This window comes from Halichoeres trimaculatus, unplaced genomic scaffold, assembly GCF_033239565.1.
Source record: "Halichoeres trimaculatus isolate MK-OKI-2021-1 unplaced genomic scaffold, fHalTri1.1 fHalTri1_scaffold_21, whole genome shotgun sequence".
NCBI lineage: Eukaryota > Metazoa > Chordata > Actinopteri > Labriformes > Labridae > Halichoeres > Halichoeres trimaculatus.
In genome coordinates, this window is record NW_027437199.1 from 20230275 (window position 1) to 20252849 (window position 22575).

The 22575-nt window shown below is 38.9% G+C and overlaps 1 protein-coding gene across 1 annotated transcript in view; it reads left to right on the plus strand.

Moving 5' to 3' along the window:
• Nucleotides 1-22575, plus strand: part of nampt1 (nicotinamide phosphoribosyltransferase 1) — a 33387-nt gene continuing 10812 nt past the window's right edge. The window contains exons 1-4 of the mRNA XM_074698444.1: nucleotides 1-187; nucleotides 11952-12108; nucleotides 16067-16170; nucleotides 16999-17127. Coding sequence (XP_074554545.1) covers nucleotides 134-187; nucleotides 11952-12108; nucleotides 16067-16170; nucleotides 16999-17127 — 444 coding nt within the window. The 5' untranslated portion in view covers nucleotides 1-133. The remainder of the gene's footprint in view (nucleotides 188-11951; nucleotides 12109-16066; nucleotides 16171-16998; nucleotides 17128-22575) is intronic.

The following is a 22575-nucleotide window of genomic DNA, read 5'->3' on the forward strand; positions in this document are numbered from 1 at the left end:
TTCCCCCCGCCCGGCTCCCTCCACTCGTCCTTCCCCCTGCCCAGGCAGCTACTACCAGGCTGGAGCCCCCGGCAGCACGGCGCGCAACACAACACACTGACAGCTGCGACTGACTCAAACCAAGGGGGTAAAGATGGAGCACAGAGACGCCGACTTCAACATAATGCTAGCGACCGACTCATACAAGGTACCGTACACAGAGGCAGGTTGGGTGATGGGGAGCGGCTGATGGGTGAAAATTGATAAAACTCAAGGTGGTTTCATCATCAGTTCCAAGGCCATCATAGTGCTTCCTGTGGCCGGTCACCGTCGCTTCACAGCGGGCCGGGGGAAGAGGATGAGAGGGGCTGAGGAAGCAGAGACGGGGTACCAAATTCAGGAGCATCCCTCCTTAAGCTAGCCCACTTAGCGTGTCTCAAATCTTTGCTTATTGAGGAGCCTGTACCCACAGACTGTGTCTCTTACCGGCTCTGCTAGTAACAGTTCAGTGTCCAGCTAGTTGTGTTAGCTGACGTGCTAACTGTCTGTGAATGAAGACAGATACATAAAATAAGCTAATATTAGCCGCTAGTTAGCTTGGGTAGACCGGTGAACTGCACATGGGCACAAACCCAGCCAGGCAAAATGTTAGCCAACATGAGGCTAATCACAGTCAAATCTAATGCGTCATTTTCGAGAAACCAAAACTGAAAGTTAAAGACAGAGCTTCTTGGAAACAAGCTACATGAATATGATACCTTGATATTTCATCCAAGTGGAAACCTGGAAACCTTTCAGTGGCATCTTCTGTTGTATTTTCATATATTTATGAAAAACTGGCAGCGCAATATCAGTGTAAACAGAGATCAAACCATTAGTAGTAATGTATGAGTGCATGCGAGTATGGTTGGCGTGCTTGTTGTCATGTAGAGTAGTCATGTGACAGCATTGATGTGATGATGGGACAGAACATACAGTCAGTGGGACAGAAGAGCAGCTGTTTAGCAAGTAAAGGGAGAAAGAGACGACTTTAAGTGCATTTTAAGAAAATTTCAAGCATGTGTAACATATATTTTCCCAAATACACTAAAATTGTAAAATTGAAAATACAGACTGTTCTGTCTTAACTACCTACATTTTTGTGGATGCTTTACTTTAGTGAAAAGCCCTTGGATTCCAGGGAGTTTAGAGTGATTTCTTTATGACTTTCACGTCATATGCTGCACAAGTACATCTTGACGAACCTGCACTGACTAATGCACTCATTTTGGTTCTCTGCCAGGCTGTGTGAGCTTTTGATGTGAGATTATCTAATGTGAGGTATATCAGAGTGTATGATGGCTGCTTCATCATTTCAAGGCTTAGAAATACTGCTGTAGCTCCCCTTTGAACCCCCTCACTGTTTAATAATATTGGTGTTCTCTAAATGTAACCCATGTAATTACTGTTTTCATTTACCTGCACCATTTTTGTGATAGCTATTTCCATAACTCCTAAAGCATGGTGACACTTTTGGTTTCTGTTTCTTGAGCCACTTGAGTTTTGTTTTCATTTGATGTACCTTTATTTTGACACATCATTTGCTGAGATTTAAGGTAGTGTTAAACATGTATGTGTGTTTCAGGAACTGCACACAGTATTGATCTCAAACAGTCAATAGTGTGTTTGCATTTCATTATTCCTGTGCTGCTGTTGGTCCTTAGCTGCTGTAAAGGGAAGTGGTGAAAGGAAACTGACTTAACTCTTAGCTGAGATGTTGGAGGCTTAAATACAACCTCTGGGTAAGTGCTGGGAGAGGCCTGAGTTGTTATATAAATGACATTGTCATTGTAGCTTACCCTTAAGGCATGCCCTTGGCTGTGGTGTTCTGATTCATGAGGTAACACCAATGTAAATAGCTCAGGGAGGTAATAGGTTAAATGAAACTAAATGCTGACCCATCTTAATTTAACCAAACATGGTGACTTTGAAGGTCTTTTATGATTTAATCACTGCTTAATATGTCCATAATTTAGAAAAGGAAGGCACAATTTTTAAAGAGGGGGTATCATGCTCCCCCATTTTTAGAACAATTATAAAGTAATAATGCTGGATGATCATGCTAAACATGTACATATTTCAATTCCCTATGTAACTATTAGGGCTGGGATGATGTGCTTTTCTCATTATTAAATTCTTTTACAATTTTAGGGGTATCAGTTCAGTTTAGATTGCGATTCTTCAATATTTACGATTTCTGCAGTTTTTAGTTTTCTTTTTTTTTTGATCAAAGTCTTTTTTTTACTTTATTTTGTGTGTTATTACAGAGAGAACAACATAAACAACAACAAACAAATAAGACACTCAGGGACCAAAAAAAAACCGTGCCCCTGTCCTAATCCCCCCCTCCCACAATACAAGGTCATCAATATTAGGCCAGGCAATTAAAAATAAATAGATAAATAAATAAATTTAAAGAAAGAAATAAAGAAACAAAATAATAATGATAATAATAATAATAATAATAATAATAATAATAATAATAATAATAATAAAACGAAATAAAAGTTAATAAATAAAGAAATAAATATATTTTCCATGTTTATGTTTACATTAGTTTTCTTTTTAACAGCAGACCAAAGAAAAAAGTTGAATAATGACAATGGTGTTTAAAGACTAAATAAGGAGCCATATTTCCCCCAAAAATGTATATCCCATGTTAGTCAGTTTTTACAATTTATTCAGGGGATCTGACATCTCAGTATTTTTAAAGCCAGCTTTAAAAAAAAAAAAAAATAGGCTAAAACGAAAGACTTGAATTAATAAAAAATTTAAAAAGATATTTGGACAAAAAAAATATTCAAAATTGTTCAACAAAAAAATTCAGAAATTAAAATATAGAGATTTTTTTGCTCCCACCCCTAAGAAATATGTTGTAGTTCTGAATCTGTTTATAAACTGCTTTAAACATTTCACTTTAGGAAAAAAATAGCACAAGATCTTTACAAGACTTGCTAAAATGATGAGGTCATCAGATCATTGAAGGTGCGGGCCTCAAACACCAAGGGCGTCCAAAGCTCTGCCCCCTCCAGGGCTCAATATTGCTGGCCAATCAAAGGGAAGTGGGTATATGGTAGGGCTGCACGATTATCGCAAGCACAATCGCAATCGCAATATTTTCCACCTAATCGCAAATCGCACCTTTTCCCCAAATCGTGCAGCTCTAGTATATGGTATGTGTAGCCTTAAAGAGACAGCAGCATAAACAAAGCCTTTCAGACAGAGGCTGAAATTACGGATTTCAAAAACATCACTGAGACAATAACTGGGATTTTTGAGCTGTAAATCATGTAAAGGTATTTCAGGGGCACCATAGAGACAGAATAATGCTTAAAAAAAAAGAAAAAAAAAGAACAGTACCCTTCTTTAAAGTTATGAAACAGATCAATCAAATACAGAGCCAACCAGACACTCTCCTAGAAACAGCTGACCAGAGATTTCATAGGTGTTCCATGTCCATAAATTCCATATCTGTTTTTTCAGTATGCATTGTCGCCTAAAACCAGCCTCTGTGTGTATATCATGTTCATCCATGACTGTGTAATAACCATTGTAGCGGAAGAGAGGGAGGGGTTTTGCGGGCAGCGTACCTGACTAACTCGCAAACCAACCAGAAGCATTCACTTTGTTCACAGGACAGGAAAGTAAGCGGCACCTGAATGCCTTTGTGTTTCATCTCTTTAACTGAAAACAGAAACACAGACCCACAGCCAAGCTCGCCTATTGTCTGGAAACACACACACATGCTCGGGTGTACTGTTGACATGATGAGTCCATCAGATTTCAACACATGAACAGGCGGGGATGCCGGTTGTATCTTAACAACATATAATCATGGGGACACTCACAAATTTGGTAAAATGTGTCAGTCTTAGTCCTGAAAACCAGAGAAAATCTCAACCTTGAAGTGTGAGAATTTGTTGGGAAAAGGTTTTTCATTGCTTTGGTATCACAAGGTTGAACCTGTGATGGTTAGGTAATGAGATGGTCCCATTGATTAATATGCCACACAGGTAGCAGCTGCATGCGTTTGATGCTGTTTGAAAAGAAACACCTGAAAGATATCCTTTCTGATGTCCATGTTGGGATTTCTTGTGTCCAGGCATTTAATCTGTGTACTTTGTTCACAAAACAGAAGGGAACTGTTAAAAAGCAACGGAAAATCTGTCAGAATTAAAAAAAAAAAAAAAAAACAAAAAAAAAAAACAGATTTTAACTCCCAGAAGAACACTAAGTCATGAGATTGAGATTGATAAATTAGTTTGATTCGTATTGTTAGGTGATTAAACTAGATTTTTGATTTTCACGTGTGTTGTTCAGTCTTGTTGGTTTGCAGAGTGAGGCTAAAAGCTAAGAGAGCTAGCTCCAACAGATTTCCCCCTTTCTCGCAGTTTCATATTTACATGTCGGTGCTGGTTCCAGTGGTTTTATGCCTGACAGTACAACTTTTCTATGTCAAATACTGCCTTACTTGGCTACAATGTGATGTGTCATCTGTTGTCTGTGCTTGTTAACATCCAGGTAGTAGAGCACATAGACTGTGTGATGTCACCCATTTGTTTCTTATACAGCGTTTCAACACATATCGTTGACAGATTCCATATTGATCAGCTTGACGCAGCGTAGCTTGGTTTGAGTTAGGATGAAGTAAAGAGGCAGGACTTTAGCCTCTTTGAAGACATCAGTCAAAATCAGCCATGCCCATATATGGGAAAAATATGCACGTCTAGTATCTTTGAAAGTAGTAAAATGAGGTTGAAATGTTTTTTTTTTTTTTTTTAACCAGGCTGTGAACATGTTAATTTCTGTAGAAATCACATTTTCTGAATTATTGTCTACATGGTTTTAGGGATGGGTACCTTGCACATTTGAAACGATACGGTACAGATGCCCGGTACCTAGCAATCGGTACCGGTACTCAACAGTACCAATTTTCGGTACTTTTTTGTGGTTATGTGGTAAAAAATATGAATTTTTTAACAATAAAGTTTTTTGTTTTTTTTTACAATTTAACATATTTATTCTTCAATATATAACCTTGAAATGCTGTGTTCATGTCCAGCATGGAAAAACGCCTACTCTTCCACTCCCTCACAGTCACAAAGAGGCATTTAGGTACCTAAACATGGTACCTTTTGACTCTACATGAATCGATACCCGGTACTTTTGACATAATTTGGTTGGTACCTAAAAAAGTACCTAATTTGGTACCCATCCCTACTTGGTTTTCATTACTTCTGAGTCCAGCCCTCAAATGGGTGCTTGTTCAACTACAGTTTGAACCACTTCATATTTCAGGATGGGATCTACCCTGTTCTCAGAAAGACAATTAGTCAGAAGGTTTATTAGTCAGAAGGCCAATGAGTCAGAAATTCATAAGGCCCATTAGTCAGAAGGCATGTTACTCAGAGAATGTGTTTTTATTTGGTTGATATTCTGAAATCCAAACTTTCTGACTTTTCTGACCACAGGGGCCTTGTGACTAATGGGCCTTCTGATCTTCTGGCTAACAGGCCTTCTGAGAATAAGGTGGGCTCTGCAGGACTTGCCGCTTTGTAGAGTATTGTAGCGTTGTGGCAGTAGCCATTAATAGGGGCTACAGCCCCAACCTGTGGTGGTTGGCTGTACTGCAGCTTGAACACAACACATTAAAAGTATTGATAAAGCCTTTAAACTTGGTTCCTCTATTTTTATTTGGGAACAAAATGTGTGTGTATACATTTATTCATTTGCCCATGAATGTTTGCACACACACACAAACACACACGTGGTGTCATGTTGTGTGAGTCTCCACTCTATTTTGAGTCCTCGAAAGCTCCTGGGAAAGGACAGAGACAGGGGTCAAAGAAACTGAGTAGTTCATTGACATTTATCTCTTCTCCTCTGCGTGAAGAGACTGACAGATAGAGCGCCTCAGCCTTTAAGAAGTTTGACAGGTAATTACACCTGCGGTTTAAATGAAATCTCTCTGTGGTGAAAATGGTGAGACACACTGAGCTGTCACAAGATTTTAGTGTAATGGAATAAAAAACAACACGTTTCAGCTCTTTTCATGGGAATACTTCCTCAACAGTGAAGTATTGAGCTAGAACTGCTTCCCACTTCTCCCTCACACAGCTTTGTTCACTAGCATCTTTGAAAGGTTTGAAGCCTTTGCAGTAAATAAGATAAAGATTGAGTAATCGTCCCACAAAATTGACCTTAAAACGCCCAGGCGTACCCTGCAGAAAACCTTGGACTCATTTGGGATTTAATTGAAGGCCAGATGTCCACAGCTGACTCTGAATCTTCCCTTGATGCGTGTTTGTGTCGTTGATGCTTCCTGTGCCAAACATGCCCGGACAAGTCTCAAGCTGTACAGTCATGGCTCTTACCGCCAGTGTTTCTGTTATCACGCAGTCAACAGAAGATAAGCACATCAGCATTAGTGCACACACACACATTCAGCTCATTCCAAGTGTAATAAAAATAGATTAAAAGAATAATAGACCGAGTATGATATGAAAGTGGTGGATAAGTCTGAAATGCCTTGTTGAGATTGTGACATTTCAGGGCTATTATTTCCATTGTTGCTCTGGAATGTTTGCTAATGCCACAGATAAAATACCAACTGCTCAAACTTTGGCGCTGTGTGACCCTGAATCTCAACTGTGTCAGTTCAGAGTGAGACTGAATTCCTCAAGCAAGAAATTTTGATTTTCTGGACGTTTTTTCCAGAATCTTCCCCAAAACCCAACAAAAGAAAAAAACTTCAGATGACATACAGCTTACAGTTCTCTCTGTTATCATACATGCTGAAGACCAGGGCTGAGTATTGGCAAAAACCTCATGATGAGATACGCATCACAATAGGGATGTCCCGATCCAATACACTGATTGGTATTGGCGCCCAATGTGGTTATGTTTGGAGGATCCGACAGCTTTGTATTTCATTATGTGATCAGGACCTATCCAGTTTTCACATGTTTTCAGCACAGTCACGCTTTATGGCTGCTGTAAATCAAACCACGTTGCAAACATGTCCGCTGTGTGGGACTACTTGGCTGTGTCCGAAATGGCATACTAACATACTACATACTACATGGTCGTTGTGTATATACTGTATACTACATACTATAAGTATGATTAGAGTGCCAACTGTTTACACCGTAGTATACTACTCGGTTTCCCATGATGCATTTCAAAACCTCCGATGACAAAAATTGGAGGCACACATAAGTCTATGGAAGCACACCAGGCTATCAAATATCTCAGTTGATTCGCCATATTTGAAAATTTTAAGAACATTTTAGGCGAGGAAGTCATCACGTAGAATATCAAAATATGGTCATTTGGGCCACAAAACGCACGGATACAAATTTAATTTCGACATTTCGGACATTCTGTTAAGAGCGCCAATATGCTATCGAAGAAACTTCCGGTCCGCTCCAGAACAAGAGCCCAATTTACAAAAGCGTCAAAGAACTTAAAGGAGATAAACGGGTGCTTTTATTTTGAAAACGGGAAGTTCGCTAGTGGATGATTTTTTGCTAACACCGGTCTCAAATCGAATTCATCTCTCTTCAAAAAATTAAAAAATGTTTACTGCTCGCAGACACCAAAGACGATCCGTCCGTCGCCTTAGGCACTTTATGTCTTTGTACTTACGTTTAGGTTTCTCTGTAGAGCTAAGTCCACTTTAGTTGCTTTTCATCTTGTCATCTCATTCTGTATTTACGTTTATAAATACGGGGCTCGCAATGCATTATGGGGCGTGTCAGTACGACTAGTATGCCCACCTCCCATACTTAAAAATTTTACCGATATAGTATACATCCGGGTATTTCTCGCGCACACAATCTTTTCATACTATTTAATGTGAACGCACTACATACTATTTTTGACGTCATACTTAGTATGAGTAGTACGTTAGTATGCCATTTCGGACACAGCCCTTCTCTTTGGAAAGCAATGATAGTAAAACAGCGTCTTACAACATATAGTGAGTGTCCCTTGAAAAGTTACCAACCGGACACAGTTTAATACAACAAAAATGATTCTTCATTTACAACGAAACCACCCACCCACAGAGTATGGGATTTTTCAGAGAAAGGTATCGGCAAAACATATCATGAAAAAATCGGAATGGATCGGATGTCAAAAAAATCTGTATCGGGACATCCCTACATCATGGTATTTAGGTCACGATAATATAATTCTACAGTATCACAATTTTCTGATACATTGCAATATTCTACAGAGTTAACTATTTGATGTAAAAGAACTTTTCTATTGTATTGTGTTTTTTTTTTTTCAACATTCTTTTTTAATGAATTTTTGGCACAAAGTTACCAGAAATTTACCATTTGTTACAATGAATACGTGCATTTTCGCATTGGAAAATCATAACATTATGAAGAATAAAGGTATGCCTATTTACAAACATACATAATCATAGACATATACTATTGTATTGTGTTTTAAATAATGAAAGTCAGATACAGCGTTTTATACACTCAACTTAAAAACATATAGTGTGTCAAGTTTGTCACTTAAACTACTGTGACATTAAACTAATGTTGCAAAAAAGAAAAGTGGTTAAAAGACATGGTCAGTTGGTGAAACTGATAAATGTCACTTGGTGAGACCAATGTTAACCATAAGAAATCTAATATTGTGCTCAACATGACTATGGTTATTGTTTTATCAGTATATTACACTGAAAAAATTAAACTTAAATGATTCTAAACTTCAAATGATTTTAAACTAACTGACCCTAAAATAGAAAGAAAACGCTGATGTTTACGGCATGAAAATCCAAATCATCAAGTTTAGGTATAAAATATTTTGAATAGACTTTGAGATTATATTTATTATAGAGTTTAACATAGAGGGGGGTAGCTTTTCCATCACAGTAGAGGTGCGGAAGAGGTATTGTTCTTCCTTCCGACCCAAAATATAAATTTTAATTTTAACAAAAATATTGATATGAAGAGTTGAAATATTGATATTTTACCCATGTCAAAGTATCAGGATATACTGCCATATCAGTATTTTTTCACTCTCAACTAAAGACAGAACTGATACATAATCTACGAGGTATTTCTGCAAGAGGTTTCATCAGTTCCTGTTAAAGAGAGGACTATCCAGTGTTTTGCTATGACCTGGAAACCCCACTTATTTTCTAGAACACTTTGTTCAAAGCAGATATACTACAAGCCCTGATGTCTCAAACCTTACCTGGATTACCCTCAACCTCCTCAAACTGTGTTTATTGCAGTATGTACCTTATGAATGAAACATGCGCGTCCCAGGTCTCCCAGCGAGCTAATGAATGAGGCTCATTTGGGCACCGAGAGCTCATTTCCTGTAATACCCTGAAGTAAAGAACCGTCCGGAGCAGACCATAATCATGAATTTTCTCATTAGTCCTGCTGCTGAATTTGCGGTTGTGTGTGTGTGCGTGTGTGTGTGTGTTTGTTGTTTGGTGCCATAAAAGCTTGGGCACACTGCCAGTGCTTTTATTTTGGGCCTTGGGTTTAGACTTCTGGAGGATGGTAACACCAGTAGTTTTTTAAGAATACAGTTTACCCACACACTCAAAACAGGAAAATGTTCTTATTACAAAGATTCAGCCCAAAGTATGTCAGTGTCACCAACGTTAGCCTGCAACCAACTACTGTTCTGACCCTCAAACGTCAATAATTTCCCAGACTTTTCAGCCCAGGACCCGTGGTGGTGCCAGAGGGGCACAATTTTGTCTTAAACTCCTAACATTCCATTAAAATTTGAATTTATGTCTGTTAAATCATTTTCTTCAAACTTTTAGTACCAGGGTGAGCGTTTTCTCCACTGTTCAGTGGTGGAGGAAGAGGAAGTGGTGTAACTGTGTACTGGTGAGCTAAAAAGCTTAAGTTTGAGAAACGAAAACGCCCTCAAACAGTTGTACATTACTGCTCTCACATTAAAACCTTTCAGACTGCTCTTTTCTGAACCGTGAGGATAAAACGCACACAGAATTTTTAGGACATGATGCCTTGTCAGTTGACCAACAGAGGTAGTGAACGCTACAGATGTGTCACTCCTTAGTGATTGATTTTACTACGCTTTGTTAACCTGATGCTGTTTTGCATGCATCAGTTTGTGAGTGTGGAAGATATTACACTGCTCTAGCATTTATTTTTCAGGAAACACTGCCATTCTTAATAGAATTAACCAATTGTTGCATCCCAAGAAGCTAATTTTTACTTGTAGAGTTACATGAAATAGAGGCCGACCGATATGGGATTTTTGGGGCCGATGCCGATACCGTTACTGGGAGCCAAAAAAAGACGATATCCAATATATTGACCAATATATCGGCTGATATGTATAAAAAATTTATTGATATACACAGGATATATACTGTATATGAACACAAATTATTATAATACCCATATGATTCAAGACAGAGACAGAACACTATTAAATTAAAACAAGAAAGTTTAATTCTAAAACTGTCAACATAAGAACTGTAGTGTGAACCAATGATAAATAAGAACAAGATGTAAACACAACAATAAATAAATAAGTCAAACTTTAAACACAGTAAGTATAAAAAAAATTATAAATGTAAACACACAATGAGCAACTTACATGACGTTAAAACGTCGTTCTATAGTCTTACAATAGATAATGGTGGACGGAGGGGGTGGGCACTCGGGCAGTGTGCAGCCCAACACACATGAGCAGGAGCGACAAAATCTCCTTGGAGCAAAAATTTTTATAATCGGCTACATTTTGGCCGATGTTGATTAAGCGGTGACAGGCATAGCAGGTTAATTAACCTATCTGCTAACTCAGATAAGATGATTTTGATTGGTCATGTGCTGGATAAACAGTTTTCTGATCATTCCTGAGTGAGAATATCATCAGTGTGTGAGTATTACAGTTTCTTTGAAGGGTAGTGCTATGAAGATAATAAGGCATGTTACTGGGGATGGGTACCAAATCAGGTAGTTTTATGGGTACCAACCGAATTCCATCTGTAGTACTGATAGGGTTGGGTACCTTTCACATATGAAACGATACGGTACTGATGCGCGGTACCTGGCAATCGGTACTGGTACTCAATGGTACCAATTTTTTTGTACTTTTTTGTGTTTATTTGGTAAAAATAGCATTTTTTTAATAATATATAAATATTTTTTCAATTTAACATATTTATTCCTCAATATATAACTTTATAATGCTGTGTTCATGTTCAGCATGGAAAATCACCTACTCTTCCACTCCCTCACAGTCACAAGGATGCATTTAGGTACCTAAATATGGAATCTTTTGATTTTTTTGTGAATTGGTATCCAGTACTTTTGCCAGAATTCGGTCGGTACCCATCCCTAACTACAGAGTACCAATTCATGTAAAAGTTTATATATTGATAAATAAATGTGTTAAATTGAAAAACCTTTGAGATTTTATTATCAAATAAATCAATATTTATCTCCATATAAACACACAAAAGAACCGAAAATTAGTACCATTAAGTACCTATACCAATTGCCAAGTACCAGGCATTGGTACTGTATCGTTTCATATGTGAAAGGTTTCCCGATGTTACAGATTTAAAAGGACGGACTTCTGGCAACAGTTTAAATACATCCAACCAGCACAAAGAGTTATAAAAATTAAACACAAAAACATTAAAGTTGGTCATCTACAAAACTATTTGAGTCAGTTTCCATCCTGATTTTCACAATCGATGCATCTGTAGTTTTTTTGTGCTGAATAAAATCATATTGTTTTGTAAAACATCTTCCAACATGAACCTGTAATTAACTTATTAAGTCCAGTAGAGGCATTGTTTAAGTGAATTACATTAATAGTGTTTGTTTAATGTGTTTGTATCTTAATGTGATTCTACATAAGTGTATTCAGTGTGTCTGTGCTGATGTCTTCTCACTCTGTCTCTGCAGGTAACACATTACAAACAGTACCCCCCCAACACGAGTAAAGTGTACTCCTACTTTGAGTGCCGTGAGAAGAGGACAGACCCTGGAAAAAGCAGAAAAGTCAAATACGACAAGACCGTCTTCTACGGCCTACAGTACATCCTCCACAAATACCTAAAAGGTAAGTCTCACCTCCACAGCGCTACAGGACCTCTCGCTTCATTTGTAAATGAAACAGAAGTGGCCTTTCGCTGTGCCGGGCCATAACTCTTCAGTAACAAACACTGCCTGGCTTAATGACTCTGCAGCGTGCAGGTTTGCAGCTCTGTAAAACCGCCACCTTTATTAATGATTCTCCAGGATGTTTGTGTAAAGACAAATGTGTTTCCAGTCAACTTCACAAATTAAATAAGGGTACTGGGTTGCATAACCCAAGCATGGACTTACAATATTCTACTGTTGCCTGGTTTGCAACCAGGGCACATACCAAAAGCCTTTTGTGATGCATTATTTGTCCCTCGGGGAGCATTTTATCTTTTTACTCCCTCCCTCCTCCCTCCAGGACAAGGTCAGAGCAGAGCAGGGTCAGCTGCAGAGCCACACGCCTCTGACTACTCGAGATTCAGTGCATTGCTCAAGGACACTCCAGCAGGGCAGGTGCTATCTGGTGACAATGTGCTTCACGTTGATTAGACTGTACAGAGCATAACAGAAAGGCAGAGAAGTTTAACACAAACAACGCAGCCTGCGCTCTCATTAATTGGAGTTTGTAAAGGTGGATGTTGAAGTTAGTTAGGCTGATCCTGAGGGGCATGAGAGAGTGCAGCAGAGACCCAGAAAGAAGGAGGGGGAAAAAAGCAGCTCCCTCCTGTTTCTTAAAAGGATTTCATGGTGCTGTAGCAGAGGTGCAGCGGAGAACAGAGCGAGCGAAGACAAAAGCACAGCTGCTCTTTCACCGTCTGCGTGAGAAAAGCCAGAAGCCTGCGCAGAGCTCAGCGATTAGGCCGGCCATTAGAGATGCATCCTTGATCCCTCAACTTGTGAAACCAGAAGTGTGCATCATGAGTCTTTTAAGCTGAGTCACAGCATGGCTTTGAACTGAAACACGGGCTCAGGCCTGTTAAAAAATATGGAAGTCAGTTGAGTGTGAGTCTGGTTGTCTTTTTCTCTTTCTTGTAGTAAAGAAAGCTGTTTAATTTCTTTTCAACTTAAAAAATTTAAGAATTTTTGAAGAAAAAATGATGCGTCCCCATTTCCCAACACTCACAGACTCTGAATGAAAGAAGACACAGAAAAAAGTGGTCGGAACTCCAGGATGTTTTGAAACTGTGGGTTTCAAAACCCACAGCAGCCCTCCCCTCAATGCTGAGATCTATCCTTCTGTTCAAAACTACTTTAAATTTATTGGACTGGCTGATGCACATACTACATTTTATACTAAAATCATACACTGGAATATAATCATAGTCACTCATAGTTGTTAAAGTAGTAGCAGTGAAGTTAATGAAATAAATGGTGATAATTTGTAATAATGCACACTCTGGCCACCCCTGCTTGTGTCACTTCCCTCATTGTGACACCCCATTCTGAAAGTCTGGACACGCCCCTGCACAGAGACACATAGTAACACTGGTAACAGTGGTATGAAAGCTAACAGGCTTTTAGGTTTGATCAACAAAAACTGGAGGAAAATTCCTCAATTGATTTTCAAAGGATGAATGGAAAGATGGCCAGAGCAACTCCGCCCAAAAAACACAGAAAGGTTACTCCTGTTGGAGCTCGAGGAGTATTATGGATCAGCTGGTGTGTAATATTCACTGAGCCTATAATCATTACACTCTCCACAAACTGATCAGGATAAAGTTTATAGTAGATATAAACCACACAGAGTGGCAGGAAGGACTTCTGTTCGTGCTGACTTTATATACGGATATAAACTAGGGATAGACTAATTATTGTCTGGGCCGATTATCAGGGCCGATATTTGGCATTTGGGGCATATCGGCTCTTTTTTAATCTGACAGGCAATATGAAACCAATTCAAAACAGTGTTGTTTCAGCTCTGATGCAGCCGCGCCGCTGTCTTCAGTCACTTCTCAGTCCCCAGCAGTGTCCCACCCACAGTACCATCTGATTGGTTACAAGTAGAGTCATGGCTCAACAGCCAATCAGCTGTGAAAGCTGTGTGCATGCAGCACTGTTTCTCTCTTTCACAGACACAAAAAAGATACAACAGTAAACTTCCAAGTCCTCTATAACTCACAACTCATGTTACTGTGAGCCCAATAATGTTATGTAAACATAAGCGACAGTTCTGCTCACTGACAGTTTCTCCAGATGTGTCTGTTAATCACATGAATTAAGGTTGCTGGTAATACTGATTTGGAAATAGTCACAACAGAAGTATGTGTGTGTGAGGGAGTAGAAATCTAACGAACTCTGTTCTCACCTCCCTGACTAGAAGTGCACAGCTCGGCAGATCACTGAACAGTTCATAGTGAAATAAGAGACAGTTGTTGATTTGGTCATTTAACACCACAAAGGCACAGCAAAACAGATAGCAAACTATATACACAGCCTAGCTGAGCAAAGGAAAGAGACTCTTAACCAGCTACCTTTGGTTGGCAAAAGTTTGCTAGCTTAATGCTAATGTGAATGGAAAATCCCATTGACAGGCTAACACAATTAGCATCATGACTATATTGCTGTATACAAGCTTATTTTAACTTCCACAGACACAAAAATCCCTCTTATCAATACCCATAGGAGTATTTTTTTCTGCCTCTTAAAAAATGTCAAGAAATGTTTTAAACTGCAGACATCCAGGAGCTGCTTGTTGATGCTTCTCTTCACAGAGTTTCTCCCTGTCTACCCTATGGAAGCCCTAGATGGTCATATAAAATCAGTAAATGACAGCACAAACTCAATTCTTTCCAGTTTTATTGCAGTGACATAGAAATTTTGGATTTACTGTAGAAAACTTTAGCTATTTATGTTTTTAAGTTTTCATTTAACTTTGTGAAATATACTACTAAGCATGGGAGCTGTTCAATGAACATATGTTTGAAAGCATTTTAATGAAGTTAAGTGTTGGAGTTTGTGTTGTTCAAATTTTTTTCCTCCAATTTTTTCACTTTGACTGCAAATGAATATTTGCTTCAAATATCGGTTATTTGCTTCCTTGCCTACTAATAGTCAGTATCTGTATTGACCCCAAAAAATCCATATTGGTCTATCTCTTATATAAACACTGTGATTCAGTGCAGAAAACAAAAGTTTACTCCACGACTGGTAGGGATGGGTACTGAATTAGGTACTTTCATAGGTACCGACTGAATTCTGTCAAAAGTACAGGGTATCTATTCATGTAAAACCAAAAGGTACCATGTTTTGGTACCTAAATGCATCCTTGTGACTGTGAGGGAGTGGAAGAGTAGGAGATTTTCCATGCTGGACATGAACACAGCATTGCAAGGTTATATTGAAGAATAAATTTGTTAAATTGATTTTTTTTTATATTTCATTATTTTAAAAAATTGATATTTTTTACGACATAAGCACAAAAAAGTACAGAAACTTGGTACTGTTGAGTACCGATTGCGAGGTACCAGGCATCGGTACCGTATCATTTCAAATGTGAAAGGTACCTGTCCCTAGCGACTGGCGGGATATTTATAATGTGACTTGCATCATTACAGCAAAAAAGTGTAAAGAGCTAGTTGATAACATGTATCTGTAACACTGATTAATGATCAAAGTAAGCACGGAATTGATTTTCTCCTGTAACTGTGTCTTATGTTCAATTCTGCCGTGAGTGGTGTATGGAGCTGAGAATTATAAACTGTAAAGACCTGCCCAAGTTCTGTCTCAAGTTCTGGTCAAGGGAATTTTGGTGGCATGTACAAGAGCCCAGTACAGTTTAATTCACATTTGCAATATCTGAGAGAAAAAAAAATCATAATTCTGAAGGCATGGCAGCTTTTATTTTGGTGTGGCAGTGCGCCACAGTCATTAACATGTAGTAGAAACCCTGAACCTTGTTTATTAATTGTAGATCACACATAATCTGTATTTTGCAGAGCTCTCCACATGGATCACAGACCAACTGTGACTTATCTCTGTTCCTTTATTCCCTCCAGGGAAGGTCGTGACTCCAGAGAAGATCCAGGAGGCAAAGGAAGTTTACAGAGAACACTTCCAGGATGACGTTTTCAATGAGAAGGGGTGGAATTATATTTTGGAGGTAAGAAATATCTGTGGTTGTATTCCATGAGGGTTAGAAGGTTTGAAGCAGGAAGCTGGGGATAGAGGTATAAACATACACACATGTTCGTACTCTTATGTGTTGACACATGAAACATGCTGCAGGGGGAGCTTCTTTCTTTGGAGAGGCTTTAGATCTGACACACAATCATATGAAGTGTATTTTTTGCAGCAATTTTAGATCATGAGAATTAAACCTAATTAATTTAAGGAGAAATGAGAATAACCAAAAATTGTCTTGGAAATCTTGAAGGCTAAAAATGTAGTTTACAAAATACTTCCAAGAAGAATATTCAGATATCAGTAAGAGAGGGTATGAAATGTGAGTCAAATAATAAGATAAATAAAAATGAATCAATGTATGTTAACTGGAAAACATCCGTACATCGTTCTGCTATTAAGGGATCCAGTTTCAGCACCTTGGAGAGAGCATGGTGCAGTTTTCTCTTTACCATCCTTCAACACATTTCTTCATAAGATCAGAACTTTGCAGCCCAGTTTTGTTTTTTTTTTGGAAATCCGTCTTTTTATCGTGTAATTGAATCATTCACACAGAAGAGTGCGACTGCTGCTTACCTTTGGCAGTGATATGTCTGAAGCTTAAAACGTGTAAAATGAAAATAGTATCAAAACAGTTTTGAAAAGTGAGAACTCCCACAGCAGCTTCCCATCACACCCAGGTGTGAAGCACACCTGAAGGTCAAATCCCTCTACAAACCGTTCTGAGTCCAAATATGAAACCCTCGACGGTGTAAATGGGATTCTGGGTGGGATAACTCTGCATATAATCGTGTCTTTGTGTTTCCAGAAATACAACGGACACCTGCCCATTGAAATCAAGGCCGTGCCGGAGGGGAGTGTCATCCCTCGAGGCAACGTTTTGTTCACAGTGGAGAGCACGGATCCTGAATGCTACTGGCTCACCAACTGGGTGGAGGTACGCTTGTTTTGTTTGTCCTCTGGGCATTGAATAGATTGGGGGTTTGAGTTCCAAGGGTGGGGATATGAAACAGGTGTGTTGTTCAGTTATCAAACAGGGTGGGTCCAACAGATATCAGAGCCATAGATCCCTTATTCAGTCCCTTTGCTTCATTAAAATAAGTAGAATCACCTGAGCGATACTTGGCAAACAGAAGCCATTGGAAGATTTTCACCTCATTTGCCCAGTTTTAACTTTAATGTGCTCTCCTTATGGCTATTCAACTACATTGCCAAGCATATTTAGATTTAATGGTTGACTTTAATTATCGATTTACAGACAGAATTTACAAGTTAGTTTTATTCCCTCTTTATTACAGATTAAAAATAAATCAAAAGCAATAAAGTATTTATCTTGGCAGAACACCCAATGACACCTCATATCCCTCTTTTAATCTCACTAAAGTGCAGTCGTCTCAAGGCTCATTACTTAATTACTGCTCAGTGATAAGATGTAACAGGAAGAAGTTCACAGGTGGAGTAAAGATAACAAAAGCAGAGACTTTGGCTTTTGTAGTTATAACCCCTGTGTGCCTTACTTTTCTTTGACGAAACAATTTAACACCTCATCCACTTCTTACCCTTCTCAGTGTCCTTTTCTCCAAACACATCACGTCTGTGCCCTCCATCCGAAAGGTGTATGTATGTCAGCTGTATTTAGTTTTCACTTTAATTGACTTTGTCAGACGGTCGGGGACATTGAGTTCAACTGTGAAGGTTAAGGCCTCTATGTTTTTTTTTTTTTTTTTACAGTAGCTGCTTTCTTGTGTTTAATTTGTGTCTGGAGTTTTAATCCTGACACAAACTCCAGAATAAGAGCAGTTTATCATGTGTGGGCTGCAGTCAGGACTAATTGATGCTTCAATGGATCATTTTACATTTACAAATCAATCTGTTCCCCCTGTTGCTGAGAGCTGAATAAGATGGAGAAGATGGATGTCTCCTCTGTGTATGTCCATTGAATAGAGCTTAGCTAAGACTTGATATTGTAAACACCTAGCTTAGCACTGTCCAAAGGTAGCAAAATGCATGTAGCATCTAATCAAGTCAAATTTGATACAAACAAAAATATCAAAACAGTTTCTTATCCGACTTTTTGGTTTTAAATCAGGCAGCAAATAGCAATGAACTTCTCTAGTCATTGCTGATGTCTTAAGTGAACTGTATAGCTCACTGTCCACTTAGCAGCCTGGGAAATGTGTTCAAAGCAGAGCGAGATTTTCCCCTTAAAGTGCGTTTGAATGGCGCATGCTGTCATTTATTAGTTTATTACATCTGTTAGAGTGAGGCCAGGAAGTAAGACTCTATATCCCACAAGTCATAGTGTCAATGTAAACAGTATGTTGAAAGTAGCATCCATTTTCTTGCTCCTGTTAAGTCTCAGTTTCATTGTGAAACATACGTTAAGAGTGTCACTTAATCCCCCTTTCCACCAAGCAGTCTGGTATGGATAGGTACTGTTTTGGTAGGGATGGGTACCTTTCACATTTGAAACGATACGGTACTGATGCCCGATACCTGGCAATCGGTCCCAGTACTCAACGGTACCACTTTTCGGTACTTTTTTGTGTTTATGTGGTAAAAAATATTAATTTGTTTAGTAATAAAATATTTCATTTTTCAATTTAACATAATTATTCTATAATATATAACCTTGCAATGCTGTGTTCATGTCCAGCATGGAAAAACACATACTCTTCCACTCCCTCACTGTCACAAGGATGCATTTAGGTACCTAAATGTGGTACCTTTTGGTTTTACGTGAATCGGTACCTGGTACTTTTGACAGAATTCGGTCGGTACCTATAAAAGTACCTAATTCGATACCCATCCCTATGTTTTACCAGTTGGTTTGGTAAAGACTGATCCTGTTTGCATTTCCATTGCCAACCATGTCCTTCTTGGTAGGCGGCATGTAAGCTGGATGCTTATAGCCGCATAAGTTACATAATAGTGTGACGGCATAGCAGCGCGACACAGTGTACCCCACTAATAAATCCAACAAAGAAGAAAAACGCGACACAGTAATCAAAGAGCAATGACGGAAACATCCAGCAATTGACGATTCTTTCAACAAATTAGCAGACTGCAGTATTTCTAGCTCCACCTTCTGGGGCTGGATTGGTATGCCTGGCACCTCAACAGAAGGGCACTAAAAAGTGGGACGGTACAGGTCATTAATTGGTGGACCTGTCCCAGGATTAGTCAGTGGAAAAGCCACAAAATTCATGTCCTACTGAGACGAACCAAACTGAACCGCTTGGTGAAAACAGGGCTTTATAGCTTTTGGTGAGTCTCAGTTTTATTGTAAATACTTTGAGCATCCATTTATTTGTTCCTGGTACTTTTCAGTTTCATTGTTAATTGCACTTGTTGATCTGTTTCTGGTGAGTCTCAGTTTCATTGTAAAGTGTAAGTTAAACACATACCTCTTTCTTAACTTAAACAGAGTGACCCCAAAAGAGTAGACTAACTTAAATTGGTGTTTATTGGTTATGTTTTGTAAAATACAAATGAACATTTTTTTAGCTCCATTCTTGAAAGAAGCAGATAAACCAGATGTGGCCAACCAGTCAGAGACCAAGAGCCACAAAAATTACCGTGGTTTCGACAAAGAGCTACATCACACACGTGGTCTTACAAACACACTTCCTCTTGCACATAAATGAAATGACATAAAATGAAAATCAATACATTTCCAATTTTCAAAGCGAAATTTAGTGTGTTTGTTAGTGTGTTTAAATTTGTACTACAGGAGAGAAACTGAAACTTAAGTATGAATCTGTACTCATGAATATTGATCAACACTGAACCCAATGTTGGCATCAGTATATCAATATTTTAGATTGATCAGCACACCACTACTCATCTCTATAAATAAATTTTCATGAGTGGATTGAAGAGCTGCACACCGAAAGGCAAAAAGCCACATGTGGCTCGCGAGCTGCAGATTAGCCACCCCTGAGGTAAACTACACACTGGGAGTCAGTTAATCAAACTGCTAATTGGCTTCTGTGACAGAATCAAACAAGCATCTCTATCAAGATCAGATGATTTGCTGCACTTGCATACAAATATCTGTTTTTCAAAGTTCTGATGTTATAACACTAGATTTCATTCCTCCTGCCTGAACTCTCTATATGTGTTTCTGCATACATCAGATCCTGCTGAGATGTAATCACTGTTTGGACTATAAACACATGACAAACTGACACCTAAACACTCCCTTTACTTAAATTTAGACCGCTGAGCACGGAGTCTGCATTTTTATGTCCAATCTGTAGAGATTACTCTGAAGGCGACCTGTCTACCAGGATTGAGGCGCAGCAATGCATGTCCACCCTCTTGTCTAAATATAGTCAGTTCTGACTCCAACAAACCAAGATGGTGATGGGTGAAATGTTTGAGCACCACAGTGCTGCATCTTATGTACAATCTGTTCTTCAACTACTTTAAGGCTCTTCTGATTTATGAAATCACTGCCAGTCTTCTTTTAATCTGATCCTCAGCAGAAATCTCCCAAAACGTTGAACGAATTCTTTCGCCATCCTCACTGCTGCATTTGTTGCCTGCAGCTTAAGCACCGTGTCATTCCCCCCTGAGATGAGGAGGATCTCATAAACCTAATGCCCCGTGAACAGACTGTCCGCAATGACTCGGCAGAACTAAATTCATTTACCGTGAGCATTATCTTTGCACTGCGTCTCCTTCTCTCCATTCAACTCATCTTGCCTCCGCCTTTCCCTGCGTCTGTATCAGCTTGATTCATAAATACCAGGATTGACCTTTTCCTCGGATAATTACACAGTCACGTCTGCAGATATCCCCATGCTGACACGGTCTGTTTATCAAGTTTGACTTCGCCTCATTCAGATTATCATGTCGTAATTTTCTAGAAATTAATCACTAGATGTATCCTTGTTTCTGTTTTTTAATCCAGATGTTCTTTACCTCTGAGCAGGGTGTAAAAGTTTCCCTAACCATATAAAATTTAATATATCTGCTGTTGACTCATCTCTTAAAGCTAATACACGCGTAAAACAGAGGCGTGTTTGTCCCAGGTCACCCACAGCCAAGAGCACCATCATAAATCACACACACTGTCCTGATAAATTTGGATACAAACACATACACACTCTCACTTGGTCAGTCTCTACAGCTGATATAAATACACACACACACACTCATTCTTCATGGGTGATGTAAAATTAGCTCCCTGTCCTTGGGCTTGTTCTCTTCCTCCCCTTAACTCTCCCTCCTCCTTCTTTTATTGTCTTTTATTTTCTCACATCACGCTCTTTCTCTTTCTTCTCCTTTAACTTCCCTCTTGTTTCTCTTTTTTTTTCCCCTGCCCTTATTGTCATCCCCCCTCTCCATCTTTCCTGACCTCCCTCCATTTTGTTCTTGGATGGTGACCGGAAAGTTATGTTGGCACGCGCGTGCACCAGAGTGTGTGCAAACATTCCTGCTGAGTGTTTTTTTAAACTGCACTGCTGCCGCTGTAGACCACCGTTAATCACAGGCATTATGACATACCGTGGGTAACTTCTATTACCGTCAAAACCGTCACAGGTTGGGGAATATATTTAGCTTATTTCCATTCACAACTGAGCCCTGAAGGATTAAGAACAAGTCTGAAACTTTAAGAGTGTTAATCTATTGTATCACTTTGTTAAGTTTCTTGTTACGCACAGATTCCTGATGTCAAAATGCAGATAATTTGGAGGGCACATGACGCGTGTGTCTGTGGACATTAGCCTTGCTCCGGCAGTCACGGGACCATATTATGCTTTAGATTATGATTAGTCTGAGGAGGCATGTGACTGCACTCAGGGTCGCCAAGTGAAGAGGCACGCTGTGCAGCATTAGCAGACAAAGTCGAGTGAGGAGTGAACAGGAAGTGAACAGAGATTTTCTCTTTACAGAGGAGGAAAAACAGTCAAACATCCTGATGTTTTGAATTTTGTTTGACTTAGTGTCTTTATTTTCTGCTAATGAGGTTTGACACACGTGTACTAGTCATCATTCACACCTCTTTGTTCGTGTTGAGAAATGTAGCATACGAACAAAGGGTTACACTGCAACAAACTGAAATCTTATCAACTGTTTTGTCTAATTTTAAGTAAAAAAAATGTCTTATTATACTTGATATGAGCAACATTAAACTGATCAGTCTAGAAAAATGTCATGATTTAAGTTATTCAAAGACAAAAATTAGGTATGAATTGCTTGTAACAGGTAAAAAAAAATCTAAAATAAGACAAAAACACTTGATAAGATTTCAGTTTGTTGCAGTGTAGCTTCAGGATGTAGAGAACATATTTGTCTCTATTAGTATCAAGGAAGCTACATTGAAAAGACAGGTGTGTCAACTAGAAGCTGTGTGACCTTAAATAACCCTTCATTT